This window comes from Megalops cyprinoides, chromosome 5 (genome assembly GCF_013368585.1).
Source record: "Megalops cyprinoides isolate fMegCyp1 chromosome 5, fMegCyp1.pri, whole genome shotgun sequence".
Taxonomy (NCBI): Eukaryota; Metazoa; Chordata; class Actinopteri; order Elopiformes; family Megalopidae; genus Megalops; species Megalops cyprinoides.
The window spans coordinates 13,352,000-13,377,642 of record NC_050587.1 but is presented as its reverse complement, the minus strand read 5'-3'; the positions used below and the strand labels follow the sequence as shown (position 1 = coordinate 13,377,642).

General features: G+C 39.5%; 2 protein-coding genes across 2 annotated transcripts in view; both read right to left on the bottom strand.

Annotated features, from left to right (window-relative positions):
* Positions 1–10,552, bottom strand: part of LOC118778578 (glycine dehydrogenase (decarboxylating), mitochondrial-like) — a 29,267-nt gene extending 18,715 nt beyond the window's left edge. Inside the window, 4 exon segments of the mRNA XM_036530195.1 lie at positions 32–196; positions 1,003–1,138; positions 9,911–9,989; positions 10,173–10,552. Of these exon segments, the coding sequence (XP_036386088.1) occupies positions 32–196; positions 1,003–1,138; positions 9,911–9,989; positions 10,173–10,466 (674 nt within the window). The 5' untranslated portion in view covers positions 10,467–10,552.
* Positions 10,553–11,363: 811 nt separating this feature from the next.
* oaz1b (ornithine decarboxylase antizyme 1b) lies at positions 11,364–20,400 on the bottom strand. Its single transcript, XM_036529361.1, is given in 6 exon segments — positions 11,364–12,412; positions 12,661–12,746; positions 14,199–14,371; positions 17,373–17,459; positions 17,461–17,512; positions 20,000–20,400. Coding segments are annotated over 6 exon segments (657 nt in total). The 5' UTR covers positions 20,128–20,400; the 3' UTR covers positions 11,364–12,281.
* Between the last annotated feature and the right edge of the window lie 5,243 nt (positions 20,401–25,643).

Genomic DNA, 25,643 nt, shown 5'->3' with positions numbered 1-25,643 from the left:
CCATGATACTATGGTCTTAGCTGGTATCCACCTGTGACACAGCTGCATCGCCTCGGCAGCAGCTGTGCCTTCATCCAGCAACGAGGCGTTGGCCACATCCAGGCCTGTGAGGTCACACACCATGGTCTGGTAGTTGAGCAGACTCTCCAGACGACCTTGGGACACCTCTGGCTGGTAGGGCGTGTACTGAGTCACCCTGAGGAAGATATTTGAGAAACGCAGACTGCACATTATACTCATACTCCCTTCATTTACATTCCATTTAAGATCTAATTTTATCAAGTAGTACGTATGAAATAGGAAGTATGAAATATGAAATAGTAAGCTCTGATGAAGAAAACACACCATTCTTTCCTCTCAGTCATAAGACAAAGAGCTGTTGTGATGTTGCGAGAAACTGGGCTTGCACAAACAGAGGGTGGCTCTTAAAACTGTTCTTATGTAGAGTCAGTGCAGATTTACCAAATAACTAAATAAGAATAAAATAACGTGTTTGGTGTTATGTGTGTGAGTGTTATCGGCAGGACATACAGTCCAAGGACACCTTAGTTCACAGCTATGCTGAAGAATTGTGGTAGTCAGCCAAGAGATAACTCTGGTATGTCTCTCTCCTTTTGTCTGATAATACCTTTTTGGTTAGAGTAATGAGGCCAGTAAGCTCTGCATCTGAAATACTATTCAGCCTGGTTAGAGAGAAGGCTGAGGATGAATGTAGATGGGGAAGGGTTGGCATAAACCAGAAAAACATGCCAGTCAAACACATGGGTGAAAACCACCCAAGCTCTTGAATATTTGCCATTCTATTGTGTGTATGTATACACAGACCGGACGTCATGAGTCATAAAACTTAATAATTTGTAATTTGTTCTGGCAAAATCAGTGAAGAGTTAAACATGTACACATGCAAACTGCAGATAACATGACCAGCATTTTGTACATGAGTGGCAATCACAGACTTCTACACCAGGAGAGCTATGTGTGGTTCAGGAACGACAAACCAACCATCCTGAGTTTTCCAGCAGGTTCCTCTGGATGGCAGGTGGCACAGAGCAATTGTAGTAACCCATTCCAATATAGGACCTCCACAACTTGTTCTGGCTGGCAATGTTGTACAGATACTGGAGGACTTCGCTCTCACCTGGGATACAAAAGAAGCAGGCACTGTTGCATGGAAAGTGCCCAATAATCTCTGCCTTAAATTAAAACTATTATGCATCTCTTTATGAAAAGAAATTATCTGATTAAACACACCAAGATAAGTGACATTGCTCCTCTGATCAGAACTGGTAGAATAAAAAACAGCTTAATAACACAGGAAGAGACAGTGTAAATACACTGAGAATCTACTGGTAGAATAAAAAACAGCTTAATAACACAGGAAGAGATAGTGTAAACATACTGAGAATCTCTATAATTTATATGAACTGCCACTTAGAGTGGACAGCAGAAATGACAGTGGGTATAAAGCTGTTGAAAAGTGTTGATGAGGAAACATGGTCCTAATTCATGCATATTGTATTTTGATCCAATGTGTCTGTATTGATTCATTCAGACTCATACTGAAAATTACTTGAAAGGTACTGCACAAATCATATTATGATGTCTATATATGCATATTATCCTTAGCTACAATTACACTATATGGCCAAAGGTACGTGGACACCTGACCATTACACCTATATGAGCTTATTGGACATCCCATTCCAAAACCATGGGTATTAATATAGAGTGCCCCCCCCCCCTTTGCAGCTATAACAGCCTCCACTCTTCTGGGAAGGCTTTCCACAAGATTTTGGAGTGTGTCTGTGGGAATTTGTGCCCATTCTGCCAAAAGAGCATTTGTGAGGTCAGGCAGTGATATTGGACGAGAAGGCCTGGCTCGCAATCAGCTTTCTAATTCATCCCAAAGGTGTTCAATGGGGTTGAGGTCAGGGCTCTGTGCAGGTCACTGGAGTTTATCCACACCAAACTTGTCAAACCACGTCTTTATGGACGTTGCTTTGTGAACAGGGGCACAGTCATGCTGGAACAAGAAAGGGTCTTCCCCAAACTGTTGCCACAAAGTTGGAAGCATACAATTTTCTAAAATATCTTTGCATAATGTAGCATTAATGTTACCCTTCACTGGAACTAAGGGGCCTAGCCCAAACCCTGAAAAACAGCCCCAGACCATTATCCCTCCTCCACCAAACTTTACAGTAGGCACTGTGCATTCCAGTAGGAGGCGCTCTCCTGGCATCCGCCAAACCCAGATTCATCCATCAGACTGCCAGATAGTGAAGCGTGATTCATCACTCCAAAGAACGCATTTCCACTGCTCCAGAGTCCAGTGGCGGCGTGCTTTGCACCACTCCAGCCGTCGCTTGGCATTGCGCATAGTGATGTTGGGCTTGTGTGCAGCTGCTCGGCCATGGAAACTCATTTCATGAAGCTCAGACGCACAGTTCTTGTGCTGATATTGCAGCCAGAGACAGTTTGGAACTCTGCAGTGAGTGATTCAACAGAGGATAGGTGGTTTTTACGTGCTACGGGCTTTGGCACTCGCTGCAGCAAACGGTACTTAAGATCAAAAGTCAATATCTTGGCTTGCAGTACAAATGTTAAAATTAACTATTTGTTCAGAAGATACATGATGAAGCTGTATTCTTTTAGTAAAGCTAGTATAGCTAGTAAAGTGTGTGAAAGCCAAATTAGCTAGCTAACTAGCTATTTGCACATTCAACTAAAAAATACAAATACCACCTTACAAAGACAAATCTAACTAGCTAGCTACAATACAAACAAAACAATAAACATAACTAGCTAGTTACTATCACATTCCACTGACAAATACAAATGTCACCTTGCAAACAAACACATAGCTAGCTAGCTACAATTAAAAAAAAAAAAAACAAAGAAAAAACAAAGAAAGCTAGATAGCTTGCTAGCTAATTTGGCTTTCATGCACTTTACTTGACTGTCATATTGCTAATAGCTATCTTGCTAGCTATCAAACTAATACAGCCTCATCACATCTCTTCTGACCAAATAGTTAATATTACCACAGACACTGCAAGCAACCAGTTTTGACAACTTTAGTACTGTTAGCTAGGTAGCTACCAAATTAACATTATAGTCATATTTGGTATTGAGGCAATCCAAAAGTAATGGAAAGCAATCAAGTTATGTTACTTTAATATTGTGATACTTGGATTAGGTTACTGATTACATTTTTTTAAATAATTCCTTTCGGTATTGTCAATAAACCCAAAACAAAGTGTACCTCATATGAGGTTTTACAGTGAATAAATTAACTTGATAAACTGTTTACCTTAGATAACATGAGCCTCACTTTATATATTTTTATGAAGTATGATTCAAAAACCTTAAAAATGGAATGGGAAGAAGGAATTTAATAAAAATCACCTTGACATTTCCCCACAGTAAGAAAATTCTCTAGGAATGTCATAAGTTTTATAAATTTTTCAGTGTTTTTCCTATCTAAACTAAAACTACTACTGATGACACTGAGGCTGGGTGTTGAAGTTTAAGTAGTGATGTTATCTGCAGCCCCAGGTTTTGCACAATTCAAGAAACATTTGTAAAACACATCCTCTTCTGAATTTCTTATGAATTTCACTTTTCCTCATTTCTCAACACCACCACTGTCAGAAATTGTTGTCAAAGCCTTCACTTCTCCATTGAGGTTGCATGGTCTCAACAGTGTTTTAGAAATGCATCCATGAATTGACCTCACAGTATCACATGACCTAACAAACTGAAAAATGTATTTCAACCAATGTGGACATGATTACATGGTTGTGCTCTATGCCCTCTACAACTGTGACTATGGTCTCCATACTCCTGTTGATTGCTAAGTTGTTAATATTACACTGCCAGCATCATCCAAATTCTTCACCCAGATTGGTAACTGATCACACTGATGCAGAAAATCACACCCCAGCAAATCTCAGTGGTTGACAACAGTGAGTAAAACTGGCAAAAGTGGTATCTTTAGATGAAATGAGTCTAGTTTGGGGGGGGGGGGATGTAAATTTAAGAAAAGAAACATTTATTGATTATGTGTTAATCAAGCTGTGGATTTGATGTGAAACTTTCCCATATGAAGACACATTTGACAACAGCTAACAAATATCATATAGCCCTCCATGTTAGACACTGAATATTTTTTTCAAATCTGTCCCACAATTCATCAAAAGCCATCCTACTGTCATTTTCTTTTGTGTAGTTTGTATTGTCCCAGTCCAGATACAGTACAATCAAATTAATATACATAATGTAATGAATCCAGGTGTTATGGCTCAAATAAAACATGCAAAAACACTTTGAGTACTAACCAGAACAAATAGAGGATCTCTCGAACTCCCAAATTCTGTACTCCCCCCACTGGCTACCATTTGTTTTTAGAGTAGGATTTGACAGTTCCTGGCCTCTTGTACATTTCAGGGTTATTGAATCCATATGTGGCTCCATGAAAACTGAAGTCAGCATCCCAGGGATTTCTGTGTATCCCCAACGAAAACAGGCAATGGCTTAGTTTCTTCTGCTTAGGCCCCCAGAGAATGAAATTCCTCACCAGAGCACATCAGGGATGTACACAGTCACTGTTATTACATCCCTTAGGCATAGCTTGTGACTTGCATTTCTTGCTTATCACAAGGAGACAGCCATCCTATCCTTGATGGATTCCATTTGCAGATTATTATTATTATTATATATTATTGCATATAATATGTTGTGTGATATATAATATATTCTTAATACTATTATTTTATTAATCCAAACTATTATTATTATAGAAAGAAATTATCATAATAATAATAAGGATTATATGGGTTTAAAAACTGAATTGCATTATATAAAACTGAACTTTTAAATGAAACCCAAAACTGGTTATTCGTACACATTTCCATGCTACTGGGTACAGTGGCCCTCAGGTCTAATCCTGTAATCCATACTTGTATGAACTTGCTGTGCGTAATGCTCACCCCACATTCTCTGCAGACATTCTTGAATGTGCTATAAGCTGCTGTTAACAATATGGCAGAACAGACTGGAGACAAAGGTATAACAACAGACATATCAGACCATCTGCCTGTGTCAAACTGGCCTATCACAGAGAAAGACTTTTTATCCTAGTACATGCTATAGGGCATACTCAAACAGTCAATACCCTACACTTCCATCATGAACTTTTATGTCTGCATGGGAAAAGCCTTTCAGCTGCTCTCCCACTGCTGACTACCTTTCATATACTTTAGGGAGAGTTTTTAAATTCCTACCACATAATATTTGATTTTGTCCAATTTTACTAGTCTAAAGGCAGATTAAAATAATGCATCAGCTAAAGTGTACAAACTCTGTTATTCATGCAAACGATGCAAAAAAAGTGTTATGGCCATTATTCACCCTAAATGTTCTTGTGCACAGAACCCTTCATTAACCCTTGTGCATTAACCGTTTGTCTGAACTAACACATTTCTAGGGCTCCAGGGCTGCACGCTGGTATGTGCTGCTGTTGCCCAAAAGCCTTAATGCTGTGATACTCCATAAAAAGTAACATAAAGCAGATTTTTGCTGACAAGCCTCTTAGGTAGTCTGACTCACACAGAAAAAAAAACACACACACACAGCGCTGTTCGTTGTATACGCATAATGCATCAGACATCGGGTACACGAAAGTACATTAACTGAATGGCAGCAGCTATTTGGGTCATGTGTCACTTGTGACTTCAATTAAAAGAAAAAATTTAAAGCAACATTCCCTAGCTCTCCACCCAGTCCTCTGAAAAAAAAAAAAAACACTAGGAACAATCCTGTCCTGCCTCTCTGTTAGTGTGTGCAGTCATAGTGTAGCAGAGCTGAAGTGATTAGCTCGTGTGAGTCCTGCGTAAAGCCTTAGGTAGCGGGTAGGCCGACCCACGTAACATCACATTAAAACACAACGCAAGAGACCACCCGTTACAATAGCAGTTGCCATAAACCAATTAAAATGTTCAAATCAAACATTTTTCTTCTTATGATCTGCTGTTACAGTAGCCACTACCTTTGATTACAAGCACCTCATAGTCTCTCCTCTGTTTCTACCATCATTACAGACAGAGATTATTTGTTACATTATCTTTTATTATCTCACAAAGGATGATTGACGTGATTGCAAATGAAAGAATCAAGACAGTAGGAAAGCGATCTGTTATTTTGTTCATTCTATTGAAACACTAATGGCCCACCTCCATGCATGTTTAAATACATGACCAATAAAAACATGAACATTCAATCACTTGCTATTCCATATCAGTACCTTTAAACATTTTAAACAGTTTTAAAGAAGCCATACAGTGGCTTATCTTGTCATTTGAAATAATAATAACTTTTTTCACAGTGCTCGTCTCTGTTCTAGATATACACTATATGGACAAAAGTATTCGGATGCCTGACCATTACATTGTAATGACATTGTATTCAAATACATTTACTTTAATATGGTTGGTCCCCCTTTTGCAGCTATAACAGCTTTCACTCTTCTGGGAAGGCTTTCCACAAGATTTTGGAGTGTTTCTGTGGGAATTTGTGCCCATTCATTCTGTAGAGCATTTATGAGGTCAGGCACTGATGTTGGACAAGAAGGCCTGGCTTGCAATCTCCATTCCAGTTCATCCCAATGGGGTTGAGGTCAGGGCTCTGTGCGGTGCCAGTCAAGTTCTTCCACACCGAACTCATCAAACCATGTCTTTATAGTCCTTGCTTTGTACACTGGGGCACAGTCATGTTGGAATAGAAAAGGGCCTTCCCCAAACTGTTGCCACAACGTTGGAAGCATAGCACTGTCCAAAATGTCTTGGTATGCTGAAGCATTAAGATTGCCCTTCACTGGAGGGGCCTAGCCCAAACTCTGAAAAACAGGTGCAGCCAAATACTTTTGTCCATATAGTGTACATACTGGCTGTTTTCAATTAGTGTGGTATATTTGTTCACTCATATTCATTAGCCAGGCCCCGATTGGCTGATAGTAGTCGTGACAGCCCAGCCCCCTCAGGCCCTCAAAATGTGAACAAACTTGTATGACTGTCTATCTCAGCAACCAGGCTTTCTCAAAAGGTGCCTCAATACAAGGAATGGTTCAGCTAGCTAATGTTAAATTGGGTAGTTACCCACATGAAAGAGTATTAGAATATTAAATATTCTTGAATATTTTTGAATATAGAATATTGCTAGTTAGCTACCAGCTACCATAATATAGCTCAAATTTAGTTATCATGGCTACTACCCAGACATGAAATACGATTCTCTCTTGCACAGTTGTGGTTCTCTCCTCTCCATTCCTACCATTATAATACGATCTAGCCATGAGTTCCAGTTACTCATTGCGCTCATTCATGTGAAGGTCAAGAGAAATCCACTCTTGAATTGCACCTGGTTCTTAATGGAATCAGTGGAGAAATGTGCAGAGCATGGGAGGACTAACTTGCATTGGAACAGTCTTGTTAGAAATGAATTCGAGCCACATGATGCGGATTGCTAAATCTTTCAGAAGGCTGTGCAAAGCTGACTGCCAGCTACAGCACATTTTACATGCCCTGGTTTACGACTCTTTGCTGGCTAAGGTTACTTGCTAGTCAAGAGTGTAGCTACAGCTGAACTGAGGATCCCACTGTGTTTACGTGGGTGTTTGCAGCGGTTGCGGGCACCAAGGAAAGGCAAGGATATGCAAATAAGAGATTAAACATGATTGGTCCAGTAAAATGGAGCTCACTTTTTATGTAGAAACTGGAGGTAATCATGAAGCTCTTTAAAAAGAGGGAGACATTTTCTGATAACAAATGTCATATTTTCACATTTTCCATTTATACCAGTGTGCAACTAAAACTAAAAAAAAAATCACTCCTTTTACTGTATGGCCCCCTTAAAGTTTTTCATGCCCAAAAAAAAAAAAAAACTTGCTCTTCATGTCATAATTCAGTAATGAGTTGTCTTTTTCCCACAAGGCACAGAACTTCTTGCTTGCTGTCTTCCAGCATGGAATTAAGGCGTGAAGGCAAAAACCACATTTTTCAAAAATTGTTACATTTCGGGACAGTTCTGACAAGCAGCAACCCCACCTTGCTAAACTGAAAATCCTCCTTCTATGTCTTTCTATGAAGTTTGTTTCCACAAACTTCAGAATGAGTCAATAACATACACATGCCAAACTGGTGAGTTCTGTGATTCAGTAGACAACACAAACTAAAATAAGAAAATTCATGGTATACCCCTTCCAGTATGACATAGGCTCACTTTAAAGGAAACTATAATTCCTGATAACAACAGTGCAATACAACATTTGGTCACTTAATATTTTTAAGATAAGTGCTCGTAGTTGCACTCCTAGTTGAACCACTTAAGTAACTTGCTTCCTCTCAAAACATTATTTTCGCCAGCAGTCCCAGGAATGTAGCTTGGATCCTTTGCAATTCACATTTGTGTTTACTGGTGTTATATTAAACTTTAATGAAATGTTGATGCATTTAATGGTTATTGATATCATCTTTAACTACAATGTACTATGATTTAAATTGTAATTTACCAACGTATTGTGAATGAGTGAGCCACACGGTTGACTAGTTAGCTAAAATACCACAAGAAGCATTTCATTTAGCTAACTAGCTTGCTATGCTCAAGTTAGCTATGATCAAAATTGGCTGAAGTTGGCTATTGCAATGTCGTTGACAGCCAGTTACCTGTGTTGTTTGATTCTGATAGCTGTCAAACAGTGGAATTTGTATCCATTTTGGGCCTTTGGAGTATTATACATTAAAAAGGAAATACTTGCATGCAACATTGGTTGCTTGCTCTGCAGCTGCAAGAACAGTTGTCTGCTAGAATATGTCTGCTGTGTTCAAACAGTTAGCCACTGCAGACAGTAAGTACTTAGCAAGATGGCTGTTGCTAATAACCTACAAACTTTATGGTAAGATAAATATTTCCACCTTCCTTCTGAGGCAGTTCCTTTTAAGGACACACCTGCAGTAGGACGCCACTCCTACAATGCTCAGAGAAAAAATAATTTCCTGACAGCCACATTTTGGAGAATCAACAGCTTTCTTTATCCTGCCTACTGGCTTAGCTTGAGAGTATTGTGGAGTATAAGTAAACACATAAATAAATAATGAAATTAATAAAACAATAAATGTTGCAATAAATAAATAATGAAATCTCTTTTACATGGTAGCACTCACTGTCAGGCTTTGTGCTATTTTTGTATTACTACTTAATGAGTTAATATGTTATTTATTCTTTTATTTAACTTGACAGGCCTTCATACTAAGAGGCAAAACATTTATGATCAGGTACTCTGAGGGTGACAATAAACAGGTGTCTGGGTGATACTGAAAGAGTCTATTTAATAATTCATTTCAGGTGACAAGTAATTTAGAAAAAACACCAAAAGAGTTGGGATATTCAATAAGAAAACATTGAACAGGTTCATCTGTAGTAAGTTGTATTGAACATGTTGCGCTTGAACAGAATGGCCCCAGAGAACCACTGAAGAAAATTATAAAAAAAGAAAAGTGAAACAACCATCCTTGGCCTCTCATTTACAGCTGTGAACGCTAACCAGACTGAACTGTGAAGAAAACAAGGTAAGACTTAACAACACACCCACACCACAGTTTTGAACAGGAGGGTGTTACACCAGGGTGAGTCTCAAGAAAACAGCAATAAATATTTTAAGAAACTTACTCCACAACGAGGCGTGTCATGAAGTAGAAGGTATAGACAATATGCGTGTATTTTTTATTGATATGGAAAATGGCTTAATTTTATTTTGCAGATAAGCTGGATCCTTACACTAGATAACGCCAGAAAGAAAGGAAAGGGAGAAAATGCAATTCAACGAACACTTGTAAACGTGTTGATAAATTTCACTTACAAACTGGGTCATCTATTTTCAGACTTCGTTTCAAACGGATTGAGGACGGAAGGGTTTTGTCAATCAACTCGTCAACTGTCTGGAAACACGAGAATAAAGTTGGCACAATACGTTTCCCCTTCTAGGCAATAAAATCACTTCCACATATACATTTGCTAAAATTCCCCTTATGATACTTTACGCTTTATTAATTTACGTTTAATTTTATTTATTATAACACAAAAAAGACAAAGTTATTCTTTATGATTAATATCATTCTTACCTCAAGACCGAGAGTGTGGAGCATCTCTGTTTTCTCTTTATCATCAGGTCCAATATGCCGCTCGGCAAAGTCATCATGTCTCGGTAATATTTTATCGATCTGTCTTGAAGATGAAAACACGGCAGAGCTTCTCAGTCCCCGAAACCAAACAGGACCATGTGGACTTTTGTGAGCGATGCGGTTAGGTTGCAGTTTTCTTGGTAAAACGCCACTTTTAATGCAAAGATTTCTCGAAGGAGTGCGAACATTCAGTGACCTGTAGGTCAAACAACAGGATTTTGAACACCTTTGCATTCTTATACACCTTATGGAGATCTGTACTGCTATTGTCTTGTTCTTCACTCATCAATGAGCGGTCTGAAAGCCCTTCGGGTGATACATACAACTCTGGGTAAGGTTCACTGCCACAATTTGCTTCGAAACACCTCCCAGTTTCAAGAACTAGCCAATCGATTGCAGGCGTAGGGACAAGCCCCGTCAACAGCTGCTTCGCAAGTTTTCGTTACGCATGCATAGAAATACCGCAGCTCCTCGCTCTTTTTCGGGTTCAAGACCATAGCAACCCTGCATCAAATTATATTTACATGATTGCGTCCTGCAGGAGTGTTAATATGAAATGGACATAAATCAAGTACAATTCTAATTGCTTCCTTGAAATTGACTAAATCTGATCCTGCACTTATCTGTAATCTGTTTTACAATACAAAAAACGAAACGTTTTTAAGAAAAAAAAAAAATAGAAAAAAGGCCATGTCCTGGGATTTACGGTATTGTAGGGTGCACCCGTATTATATTGGGCGTTACGCTATGTCATTTTTGTTGAGAGAGCGGTTAACATGTCACATTCGGTGCATGGTTTAAAAACGTTGATTGCAGTACCCCCATGTGGTCTATCTGTGAAATTATATTGATCCAGTTACACATCCATTTTGCCGATGTGTAGGCGTCGGTTTGAGGACATGATTCTGAAAACACGTCCAAACCAGTGTTTTTCCATGGAGACGTAACTGTTGTTGTGTGGCAGTCTTCACTACTACCTGTCACACATTTGGAAATGCAATGCAAATCATCTGAAATACCCATTTATAGCCGTCTGAACTGGTACAGTAATACACAGAGATATAATCATGGAATATGTGTTTGTACAGGGGGCAGTGAGGGGTGAAAACACAAAGCAAACACACGTCAGTGTGTACTTTAACCTTTTATTATCACAGATGCACAATAATAAAGGTACCACTATGCAGATGTACATCAATAAACTGAAACTATAGGAAAATACCAAAATGTTGTGAAGGAATGCTAGACCAAATCCCAGTCAAGACAGCACACTGCACATTCCATTCCAAAGAATGCTGAGACTTTGTAACATTGTGCACGACAGAAAAAAAGAACTTTGGGTTTGTTTAGCCTTGTACAAATTCCCACAACATACACCACTTGTATTTTTTTTCCATACTTGACCAGTCTAACTTGTCTCAAACAATGCTGCACTCATTCCTCACTTAATTTCAGTCCATGTTTCTGGTCTCTTAGGAATAATCCAGCAATTACGTACCATGTATTAGGTCGGCAGAAAGATCTTTAGCACAGAAGCTACCACACAAAACATTTCTATAAGGCTTTAAAGAGACTGAATGCTTACACTGCAATAAAGGGCATTTTTTAGGTTGAAGGGAGGGAATGGGTGCATTTTTGTTTTTAAACAATAGCCAATGAGGTAAGAGCCAGAATATCAAGTTTAAAACAACTGACCTATTTTTTAATACATTCAGAAAACGAAGCATCTTCCTTCAGCGTAAAATGACAATTGTGACTGATATAAGAATTGCAATATGCTCACAGTTGTGTTTGTGAAAACCCATCTAAGAGGGTCCCTGGTAGGAGTCCCTCTGAAGTACTGAAAATACCAATGAGTAATAAAAGAAAGACACAACAGCAAAAAACAGGGAAAAGCCACACAAAGCAAGTAACGGTGACATCTAAACCTATATGCTTCCTTGAAACACAAAAGCATGGGAGGCCGTAAGCACTTGGGTCAGGGGGGTGGGGGTGGGGGTGGGTGTGGAGGTTTGGGGGTCTGTGGTTTTAAGGGGATGGGGGTTGGAACTAGTCTTCATCAGAGGAATCCCTGTCGAAGTTGTAGGCCATGAAGAAAACATCAGGTCGAGGCGGGACAAGGGCGTGGCCTGGTTTCACAATCTCAAAGCCCAGAAAGCTGAATGTACGCAGTAATTTTGCTGAGGAAAGAGAAAACAGTTTTTTTTCTTTACAAGGAAATCAACCACTGTATATTTCGTCTAGACATACATACATATGCACAACCCCTCAATATTTTTAGCCACATCTTAACCACTATGTGACTATGAGTTACCTACTTGCAGGGCAAGGTTAGGATTTAACAATGAAAATTAATGAAATTCAAACTACAAATTTATAATACTGAGAAAGACTGTGCTAGGATAAAGTGAGATGCCAATTCTAGTACCTCTGTCTTCTCTGTTCTTGTAAAAGCAGACAAACACACTGACAACTTTCAGATGTTCCTCAGCATACTCCAGGAGGGCTGCAAAGCTGTTGAAAGAATTCACTCTGTTTACATGGGAGGCTGTATTTCATATAAAATGACAAACACATAAGACAATTTTGTCATAGCTCCATCTCCCCTTTTGTATTTTTGAGGATATATTTGCAAAAGCAGTGTTGAAAGTAGCATGGAAAATTCTAAACAGTGGGTGGTGTAAGACTCCTGCTAAAACCTTGCAGGATTCAAATTTATCCTTAAAATAGTAAGATGTTATTATAAATTAGCGGTACTGTTTACTTAAATGCTGTTTGCAAGGGGTGCGATTTTCCACTTGAAGTTTGTCATTTTGAATGGGAGATCCAGGATAGTGTGAAGCTACAAGAGCAGCATGCTGTTTAAATGTCAACCTTTTCCAATCAGGTAATATCCATTTCCATATAACTAGAAGAACCAACTCTACTGTGAAGGTCTCCCCTGTACTCAAAATGTAGTGTGTATGCTTTGAAGCAATCCCTGAGAGACAGAGTTACAACTCATATTGTACTTATATTCTTAGTGAATCATCATTATATGGCCTTTCAATGCATGTTCACATATCCAAATCAGTTTTGCATTCCACACTGCTTCTGAGCCAGTGATAGCAGCTAGGCGTGAAAAGAAAGACTGTATGAAAGGTGTGAAAATTCAAAGCGCTTTTACGGCTTACATGAAAGTTACCCTTACGGCCATTATAAATACAATCCTACTGTAACTTTAAGGTGAGAATTTTTTCTACTGTTAAGTCCAATCTTACAGAACACTGTTGTCAGAATCTTGATGAACACTTTACCGTGCTAAAGCTGATGGCTAACATAGAACTCACAAGGAAGATAATTATAACAGTGGAAAAATGTGTTATTGTGTTTATTAGATATGAATTAGCCCTGGAAATACAAAAACTCTGCAGGTAAATTCAGTTAATATCAGACAGAGTCCAAGTCTGAACAGACAGAATTATTAGGAAACACAAAACCTGTGCTAGTTTTTTATATAAACAGTAAGACATAGGTACAGAATTACACAATTAATGTTAAGTAGCTTGTATGTTATGCTTTTGAACAGTTTGTTCTTTTGCCACATTAGCCTTAAATATGAAGATGATTAGTGCACAGAACAACTGAATTTAAAACAGATTATTCACTGGAAATGTAGTCAACGTGTCACTTTACTTTTTAACCTAATGTTAGCGTTTTTTCAGAGGGAGAGAAACAAGCACTTCACTACCACCCACAAAGTCCTGTCCCTACTCTCACCCTTCATTCCCTGCCCTGTGGGCTTCTGTGCTTCTGAAACTTTCTCCTTCACACATCTCTGCCAGTCTATGTGTATGCCCACCTTAAACTGTGGTTAGAATTTCACCAACACTTTCACCCCTCTCCCCTGCATGTTTCAAAGCACCTCACCCTTGGCGAAATAAGGCAGAGCCCAATCCCTCTGTCCTGACCCCTCACACGGCTCACCTCTCCTTGCTGCCCTCAGGGAGGGTATCCTTGGGGATCTCCACATACAGGTTGTTGTCACTCAGCACCGCGTCCCAGTGGATCACCCGGGACACGGTGGGCAGGCTCTGAAAGTGAAGGATCCTGGGGCGCCCGCTCCCCGGGGGCTCCTCCGTCACGGTGAGCTTCCTGTCCTGTTTGGGGCACCACATGAAACAAATAAGGGTCTGCATCTCATAAACAGTGCCTTCGCATCAAACCAGCCACGGAACCACCAATGCCAAGCACTTGTAATGCAAAGAAAATGTCAAAGTGTTATTGGAAAAAAGTGTTTCCTAGCCTTGTCTTTCCTTCAGAGTTCTCTTAATTAGTTTGATTTAGCAATTTGTGTTATGCATACATTGATATTTACATCTATTTACAGTTAACTTCTGCAAATCTTTTGTTTATGAAATGTGTGGTTAGCAGTGTGTTTGAAAAAAGGAATGCAAAGTAGTTTGGGTGGAGGTGTTAAATTTGCTACTTACAGCTGTGGAGGAAAATGGGTGACTATATCTAGGACCCAGTGCTCTGGGTACCCTCTAATCTTGATCTGACATCAGTGTGCTCACCCCCAATCCAACTTCAACCATGGAGTGCAAAATTTTGATTCTTATTGTTTCTAAAGCATAAATTTGACTCTGCTTCTTTGAACGGCATTCATGCGATGCACGTCAACCAGACCAAAAGCAGATAGGATGGAAAATGTAAACTTACTTCCACAGACATCAAACAAAATTACACTACAAAGGAGTACATCTTAATTTAACATTTAGCAAGCGGATGATCTTTTAGTGATATCAACATTTGTAGAGCAGCTAGCTTTATTAGCTTGGCATGTAGCTTAGCAAGCTAGTTCTAGGTAGCATGTGATTAGTTCGGAACGTGCCTCAGTAAAGAAGCTAGCATAAGTTAGTTATGATAGTAGTTCCGATGGTTTGCTGTGATGTATTTTGTAAACTTGCCGTTCATTTGAAATTGTACAGGCTTCTTTGTAGCAGATAAAGCTCATCACCAAAAAGTACAAGCATCTTTGATTAAACTAAGGTTAATAGTAGTTTACTGCGATCCCTTACATTGTTACACGAATGGCTGCATTAGTAAGCGGTGACAATCAGGGTAAGCACTAAAGCCAAAAGCTTATTCAAATACATGTATCACACATTGTACACTAGTTTACATTACAGGTGAGCTCAGCTAAGTAGGTTTGAATGAGTGGTTAACTAAATGTTGATCTGGGTTTGACATCATTTCACTGTCAGCTGCAAATGCCCTGTGACACATACCTGCTGTGAGAAGCAAGTTAATTCTAACAGAAGGACACAAGTAAAGGTGCGATTGTAAGTTACTTCCATTCATTCGAGTCCTTTAAATCAGTGTTTTCCAAGGACTCGGTCGTGACCCACGGGTGGGTCACAGGAGATTTTATTTGTGTCGGCAAATAAATTTGCAGAATTTCTTCCATGGCCCACCTATCACATCCTTTAGCGCGTATGCGTAAACTTTAGCTTTGAGGAAACAGCAATTTAACATTAAAAAATATAGCAAATGCGGCGGGGAAAACTATGAGAAGCTAAATAACGCTAATGAAAACATAACGATCCATATAACATAACATGCACGCTACATAGCATAAGTTACGTGCGAAAGGTTATCCCAGTAGATAGCACATGATGTGCCTAGTGAGATTTGATGCGGATTAGACCTGATGTGGTTAATGAATTGATTGTTGACTGTTCGAATTGACTGACTGTTTGATAATGGCTGCACTTAAACACAGGCCTACTTGTTCTGATAACAGGCGTGAGCATTTCAAAAAAAACTTTCAACAGGAAGCATGTTTTTGATAGTACTGAATGTTCGTATTGTTCTGATAATTGCACTTATAACATTGAATCTAGTATGAAAGGCCAGCGTACATTGTTTCTTTTACTGATGAGGAAAAAAACGAGAGCCTGTTAACTCTACCTAAATGCACTTATTTTGTCTCATTTATAAAGTATTTAAAATGTGTATACTGTTTTACTGATGAGAGAAAATAAAAACAATGAGATAACCTGTTCATTCCGCCTAAATACATTTATTTGGTCTCATTTATTAAGTATTTAACATGTGTATATGTTTTCAATAACACGTGCACAAAACGAAGTTGTGATTTATCAAACGTATATTTCTTCGAAATGGCTGGTTTACCTAATCAAGATAATATAAGGTGATACGGAAATGGCAATAAAAATGGTCAGGAACATTCATTTATGAACAAATCTCCTCTTCTCATGATTTATAGATAAGGCCTATTATGAACTGGGTCATGATGGTTTGTCCTTTTTAAAAAGTGAGTCCCCGGAAAAAAGTTTGGGAAACACTGCTTTAAATAATTAACGATGTTGACAAGCATCTGGCTTTGTTTAAAACATTTGACAATTGAGTTTAAACCAAGCGGGTTATGTTTATCATGTTCACTAATCTATAGCTACTAATTCATACAGGGCAGCCATTTCAGATGTCCTTGTCTGCTATCTCACTGGACATTACAAAAAATATTGTAACTGTGCAGCAGCTCTGAATGGCTTGACAAATACTCCTCTTCCTGCTCATGGCTTTCAGCGAGTCACATGACAGGATGTGGTTAAGACATGACAGTTAGGACCCCCCACCTTCTGTAATGCCCGTTATGTGTGCTATCTACTATGCACCACTGCATTTGAATGTACATTTTTTGTTTCCTTATTTGAGCTTTGGCTTGGCTTCTAAAACCAACTGTGAACAGCCGTTTGTTTTGAATAGGGACTATGAAAAGACAATTTTTTTTTTCCAAGATACAACATGAAGCCTCAGAGAGACATACCGTTCCTGTGTGGCCAACTACTCCTATACAATGCAAGACAGCAGATGTTTTGATGTCCACTGATAAAACATGAAGCACAAGGCCATTTACAGTGCCTGTCTGAGAGACACAGACAGTCCCCAGACAACCTCAACATGTTCCAGTGTTTGTTTAATTTAAACACTTAGCTGCTTACTCAGTTTGGCCATTTTTCAAAACTAGTCTAAGTGACCTTGTCTTAAAGCCTTTGGCGATGACTCGTTTCATCCCCCGCAATCTGGAGGGCTGTGGCTGTGCGCGAGCCCGGACACTGGTGGTGCTGGACTCACCGAATACAGCGGCCGAGCTGAAGGAGTGTGATCCCGTTGACCATTCCCTCGCCCACCTGGGATCTTCAGGGGTGGGAGAGGGGCATCAGGAGCACCACAGAGGCCCTGGACCGCGGGTACTGCTACAGTGCAGGGACAGGCTGGGGGGAGGAGCAAAACAGGACCAGCTCACATCAGAGTTAAAACAGACTCAGCTGCAAGATACCATCAGAACATCAAGCTGCCACCTTATCAAGCCATACACCAACTGCAAACAGAAGTACAAGTTACTGAGATAAGGGGATACTAAACCTCAAAACAGCCATTTAAATTTTGTTGCTTACGTTATAGCTAATTTTGCGTGCAGGAAGTGAGAAGTGAGTGTATACCCCACAACAAGCCAGCTAGTTCTTCCCAGTCGCCACATTAGATCAAAAGAATGTCTATGTGGCTGTCCTGGACCGACCAATCCATTTAAATATTTATTTCATATGGTTTCAGTTGAAACAGACGTGTTCTCTTTATCAATATTATTTTTTGGCCTCTAAATCCCAGCATGCATTGCATAGTGCATTCTGGGATTTTTAAGACTACCATTAACTTGCAGTTTGCCAAAAAAAAAAACCCAAGAAGAAATTTCAGATAAGCTAAGATTTTGCTTGATAAAAATTAGAATCATGGCATTGAGGTAGACTTCTACTACATAAAAACAACACATATATTTACAAAATGGCAGTCAATTTACAAATTACTATATGGGAAGTAGCCAATAATTCAGTTTAGGATTCAGTGTCAGACAGATGGATCTATTTTCTTCTAATTATAGGTGTATTCCATTCTAGCCTGCGCAGATTACAGTGAGCAAAGACAATCTGAGGAAACATCAAAACAGAGGAAGGTAGGACAATATGAGCACATTTCCATTGTGCACTTCCCATTTTTCCAGGACCAAATGATCACTTCTGCATAAAAGTATGTGTCTTTTCTTCCCTTAGTCAGTGGGCCATTGAACTGTTTGTATGTTACCATACAGTGTACATGTTAATATTGCTCTCTCCATGCCCCTCAACTACAGAGCCATGGTGCTGTCTGTACTCAAACAAGCTCCTATGCAGTCCTGTCCATTCCTCAAGAATTCACCACCCCTCCCCATTTTCCCACAAAATTCAGAAAGTTCTACCATGCTTTGAGCTGGTGCGGTGATATTCCTCTCTGATAATTGCACTGGATATTGTGTTAGTGACAAACTTTGACAGAAAGAAAGAAATAAATTTGTGCTTTAAGTTAACACAAGAGACTACCCACAACTAGATGTAACATAAGGGATATCTGCCACTGTGAAGGGGAGGTGGGACCAAGTGGGCATTATCCCGAATGCAGAGTCAGCTTTTGAATTTGCGTCCAATGACAGGGACTGTCATTTGCTTACACAAAACAGCAGGTCATCTTTTCTTACCACTACAACCAAATAAGTGGAATATTACGTTATGGACCTAATAATACAATGAAAATTACAAGACTGTTTAAGTCTCCTTAAACTTGAAGCCAGTACTGTACAGAAACAAACATGACACACAATGTCCACAATGTCCAAGGATGGACTGCCATGGTTACTTCAGACAGGATTTAACCACAGCACATGGACTATTAATCAAAATTTAAGCCTCTTTGTTAACCATATACCCAGAGGCTGTACCCCTCTGATAAAAATACAAATAACAAAAAAACGACACCTGCGTGATGACAAGTCTAGAAAATTCAGTTTCAAAGGGAGAATTGTATACAAGGAACAGAAAAAAAGCTAAATTTATTTTATTGTACAGTGCATACGTCACACGTTTTAAAACACCTACGTAGAACATCTTTGTTAAAAACCCAGAGAGCAATGACGTCGAAAACAGGAAGGGCCGCTACCTATTGTGACGAAGCTGCGTAGGAACTCTAGCAAGACCTGGCTAGCTAGGCCGTAGAATAAAAAGCGTTTAATTTCCTAGGCAAATTACCCAATTCGTTCAAATAATATCACAATTGCTACTTAAAATACCCCTCTGTATGAAATACGAAATACTTTGATTGTTAAATAAATATGCATACTGATAATATAATCACCTAGCTTGCCAGCTAACGCGTTAGCTAGTTAGCTTATGCTCTGAGCTCGGCCTGGCCTTTAAACTGTAGCGTCAGACCTAGATATACGGTCCTCTTTAATGTTGTCCATGGTGTAAATGTATCACAGAACTTCATACAACAATAGTACAATGTACTGAGAACTATTATGTGGCTCCTACATATTGCTTTCACCATAATTCTAGATATTTCTCCGGAGAGGAGGAACGTGAGCTGTGGCTGTGACGTACAATGTAATAACTAGCTAGCCAGCTAGCCAACCAGCTGAACGAGGAAGAGTTGCTAGCTCGCTAATGAGGGCTAGTTAACGGTACCTACGTTAGTTACGTTTTAAATGTACAACATAACGTTCAAGTAGACTTATGTTTAATTCATTTAAAATAACTTAAGTCAATTCGTTTCCACAGGTACAACATATAAGTACTAAGACAACTAACTGACAAATAGTCTGCTTTTACGCAGCGGCTAGCTAGCTAGGAATATTAACAACACACAACCCCCAGGCTTTTGGATTCACTTACTTGCCAATCATGTCACAAATACTACTACTACTTAAAGCAGCCATGGTAGTAAGATGCTGTGGTTTTCCTTCTTTTTCGCGAGCAAAGCAATGACTATTCAGGATCCGCTGGAGGTTGGATTTTACCATCCGGCCTCGGAGAGGGAAACGACGGACTGACTTCTCACGGCAATGGTCGGCTGAAGAATGAAGCAGGCTAATGAGCTTGAAGGAGATAGGGGGCTCTGAGCTCCGAGCGGCGGATCGGCAGAGCGAGAAAAACAAGCCAGTGAGAGGTGCGGAAAGTCGACTGCGTGGGGGCGTCTTCTCAGAGAGTGGAAAAGTACTGAGACTGAGAAGCCGCTACGTACGGTGGACCGCAAGAAACCAACGCTCGCTAGCGAAAGAGGTCGAGGTTTTTGTGGAAACTGTGTGAATATCGGAATCTTTATATACAATAGAATCGCGACATTTGAAAATCGAATTTTTTGGGTATGGTATTCTGTGCTAAGGTGCACAATAAGCTTAATATTAGGACTAATACTGAAGGCTATGTTGCGTATTTACACGTAATACTGCCCTATATTTATCCCCTGAAACTAACATTATGCCTTAGATTGTCTAGACGATTTCTACTCACGGGTGCCCTTACAATTAATTAAGGCTTAGTTTAAGGCTTAGTAACAACTTGTAGTTTTTACAAGTTTATTGTAACTGTAAAATGTAATATTTAATATTATGTAGTATTACATTAAATATTATGTTATATCAGGTTGGTAAAAATGGGACTTCCACGTTTTTGTAGTGGTAGGGCCCCTTGGTATTGGAGCAGTCATTGGCAGGGTGCTCCCATTCTGATTAGACCATTAGTATTATCACACACACAGGGCATGGAGATAGTCGTCATTTGAAGCAACACACATACACACTCAAAATATTTTAAGACACATCATGTGAATCACAATCACAAATAAAGCACACAAAATGGCAATCAGCCATCATTTCCCTTCATAAGTGGAAGAGTGGGATCAACTGTTCAGTACAGGACAGACCCATGGGTAGTCCTGGCACTGCAGCCGTGGGAGGGAAGCAGTCAAAAATAACACTATACAAGGTTCAGGAAGCAGTGGTTAACTCAAGTCTAGAAAAAAGAGGAGAGCACACTGGTAAACATTGCTGTGAAAGAAAGTATCAGCCTGTATTTAAACGAGAAACATAAAACAATTACAACATTAACGGTTTACCTGGCAACTTGTGCATATACACATTTAGCTGTCAGCTCATGAATGCCTAAGGACTCGGATCTAAAACTGGCAAACATAATGCCTTCAATTTGTATACAATAAACATGAGTTTAAAGTTGAAGTTGTTTTTTTTTTTTTTTTTAATTTTCGTACCTTCGTACCTTTCAAATGCATGGGGAAATAGACCTTATTTATGGAGCAGGTTGAAAAAGCATACTGCCAGCCCAACTTGAAGTGGTTTCAAGGTTTCAACTGCTAGCTTCTTTTACATTGCATTTCAAGTAATGTTGATGCAGGATATTAACTTGGTGTGGATATGGCACTGCACTAGGTTCCCTGTTTATCATAAGGCAAGGCTGTAGCTGTCTAGTTAGACCTTACACTGCCGGGTTTCCAGGGAATTGTAGCACACATGTCCTGCCTTTCTGTCCTCCATGTAGGAACATTCACTTGGTAATTGGAAGTCCTTTTTGGAGCTGCAAGATCTCAGGTTGTATGAGTTCCCATGTTACCTATGGATGTAGTTTTTTAGACCATGGCCCTTCAAAAATATTGAACACTTTAAATTTTCCCAATATATGGTAAGGCCTATAGAAGTATGAATTGGCTAAGTACATTTACATTTATTCATTTGTGAGACGCTTTTATCCAAAGTGTCTCGCAAGTGAGGTAGAGTACAAAACAAGCAAATAACCGTAAGGAGTCAACAGTATTAGAGGCTAAGGTTATACATACCTTTGCCGTGCATTTAATAACCTGAAATTGTAAGATATCAGTGTTGTCTAAAGCGGCAATGCTATTTTTCTCCACTAGAGAGCACTCATTGAAAATTTATAAGTAAACTGGCAACAGAGTTGTGTGCAGTCTGTACTATATCAGTCAGGATGAGCATGTGAATAAATCTGTTGTGAGCTACCTGTCATTCTTGTTTAACATACATTAAACATAACAGTTGGCTCTTTGCCGCTTTATGTATAAAGTGGTTATACATACTTTGGCTGCGCTTTTAAAAAATCACTTCCAAATATACACTATATACAGTATGCTACTAATATGCCCAAAAGAATTTTATGCCTTAATTTTGTTTTTGTGCTCATGCAAAGTTCTTGGTTGCTCCGCAGACACAAACAGGTGTTTTTCTAAGTTAAAACCATTCACACAACATGGCTCTTTTCATTCCTGCTTTTAATACTGGTCTGATTTTTTACCACATCCTGCTTGTTCTGGGTGCCGGCAACATCAAAGAACTCAAGACAGGAGCCTTGGCGCCTCTTCATTCATTGAGTGCAAACCAAGACATGTATACCTGTTTGGAGCAAACTGGACTATAGACAGCACTCAAGAGAGATTATGTTACAATACAAATTTTTTGTTGTTGACAAATGTGCACTCAAAACAGAATATCATTGTTCATTGTCACACCTTTCAAAAGAATATATCAAATAACTTTGGCTGAAGTACTTGAAAATGTGAGCCAGAATCTAAAATTACAGACAAGGAGGCCAAAGTACATTAAAACATTGGACAAATGGCCACCCTAGCACTGGTGTCTGCATGTGTAATGGCACTCTGTGAAAGCGGAACTGGACATCAGATTATACTTAATCCAAAGGAGCATCCCACATTATTCAATATAGGCAGAATCCATTGAACTGTCCTAAATAATCTCAGGATTCACTGTCACACAGGAGGGAGTGAGAGTGGCGGCAGCCTGACTGGCATGGGCGGTTCTTCCAAAAGCCCCTGGGATCAATTTACCTAACCCTAAACCTGACCCCAGCCATTATGTGAAGAAGTTGAAACTGATCCAGGGTCAGTGCATGTGGGCAGCATCAGATAAACCAGATTGCTAACAGAACCAGGAGATGCACAGCTGTGTATGCTACTAACATTCCAGGAAATGTGTGCTTTAGAAAAGATGTGAGAAAGGAGAAGATTCATTTAGCTAATTCACTGACATAGATAAAATAATTAAAATTGATTGAAATTACAATTATTTCCCCTCTACTGCAAATTTTCTGTTGGAAGGAGGACTTTTTAAAACAAAAAATAGTATGATAGGCAAATTCACTCTTCCCCTGACAGGTTAACCATTCATTTTCCTTGGTGCTAATTTTAGGTCTTGAGTTTACATACTGGGAGTGACTTGGCAACAAGAGAAATGCAAATATCTTTATCAAAGCCCACTAAATCGCTAAAGCCCTGTGTTTCTCTTTAACTCAGACAGTAGCTTAAAGACTGACAACAGCTGTTTTCTCACCATGTGGCTCTGTCCACATTGCCATAAAAGACTGAGAGAATTGGAAGGAGGGCCACCATATGTTTGTTTTTATTTGCTGCTTTGTCATCAGCTGTTAGTGTGCAAAAGCCCCCTAAATGGCATGCACATCCATGAATGACATGTTAACAACACAAAATAATGCTTTCAGCATTAGCTGCTGTCATGCTGAGAGCTTTACTCATATCAGCAGAGGGGTGTTTGTGTCCATCACCGCAGAATGCTTCCCATTTGTCATACTGCAAACCAGAGGTGTGTCATTGTAATTCATGAAGAACAGTCACAGAAAACAAAGACAAATTAATCTGAAAGCAAAATGCTATTTACTAAATCCTGTTACTATACTGTTTACATATATATATATATGTATATATATTACACACACACAATATGGACAAACGTATTCGGAGAAGCCTGACCATTACACCAACAGGTGTAAGACTGTAATGACATACTTTAATATGGAGTTGGTCCCCCTTTTGCAGCTATAACAGCTTCCACTCTTCTTGGAAGGCTTTCCACAAGATTTTGGAGTGTTTCTGTGGGAATTTGTGCCCATTCGTTCTGTAGAGCATATATGAGGTCAGGCACTGATGTTGGACGAGAAGGCCTGGCTCACAATCTCCGTTCCAGTTCATCCCAAAGGTGCTCGATGGGGTTGAGGTCAGGGCTCAGTGTGGGCCAGTCAAGTTCTTCCACATCAAACTCATCAAATCATGTCTTTATAGTCCTTGCTTTCTACACTGGGGCACAGTCATGTTGGAATAGAAAAGGGCCTTCCCCAAGCTGTTGCCACAACGCTGGAAGCATAGCATTGTCCAAAATGTCTTGGTATGCTGAAGCATTAAGATTGCCCTTTACTGGAGATAAGGGGCCTAGCCCAAACCCTGAAAAACAGGTGTGGCCAAATACTTTTGTCCATATAGTGTACATACTGGCTGTTTTCAATTAGTGTGGCATATTTGTTTTTTTGTCCATATAGTATATATATATATATATATGATACGTTCTGTGAAATAGGATGTTATGTGATTTGGACGTTGTGCGAACACCATACTATATACTTAGCAAACCTATATGGAGTAAGCTACTGTAGCCAAGACACTGTAAACATACAGTATTGTACTATATTTCAACTAATGTATCTGGTAAAGTGCACTGTAATATATGGGTGAAGTTGGTTAATACTGTACAATACTAAACATAATACACATTAATGCACTGTACCATTATATGCCTGGCAGCGCCATTGCTTTATTTCCATGAGACATGAGATACACGTGTTGCGTGCGGGAAGCGTTGCCTTCACTATGTCCGATTAACTCCGCTACGTCCTGTTCTGCCATCTGGATTTTTAAATTTTATTATAAACTTATGGGATTATAGACGTATATGTGAACGTATATGTATACATATACATTCACTGAGCACTTTATTAGGAACACTATACTAATACTGGGTAGGGCTTCCCTTTGCTCTAAAAACAGCCTCAATTCTTCATGGCATGGATTCCACAAGATTTTGGAAACATTCCTTTGAGATTCTGGTCCATGTTGACATGATTGCATCACGCACTTTCTGCAGATTTGTCAGCTGCACATTCATGTTGCGAATCTCCTGTTCTACCACATCCCAAAGGTGTTCTATTGGATTCAGTTCCGGTGACTGGCAAGGCCACTGAAGAACACTGAACTCATTGTCATCTTCGTGAAACCAGTTTGAGATGACTTTTGTGTTGTGACATGGTGCATTATCATGCTGGAAGTAGCCATTAGAAGATGGGTAAATTGTGGCCATGAAGGGATGCACATGGTCAGCAACAGTACTCAAATAGCCTGTGGCATTCAAGCGATCATTGATTGGTATTAACGGGTCAAAAGTGTGCCAAGAAAACATTCCCCATACCACTACACCACCACTGCTACCAGCCTGGACTGTTCACACAAGGCAGGTTGGGTCCATGGATTCATGCTGCTGGTGCCAGATTCTGACCCTACCATCTGTGTGCCTCAGCAGAAATCGAGATTCATCAGTCCAGGCTATGTTTTTCCAGTCTTCAACGGTCCAGTTTTGGTGAGCCTCTGCCCACTGCAGCCTCAGCTTTCTGTTCTTGGCTGAAAGAAGTGGAACCCGATATGGTCTTC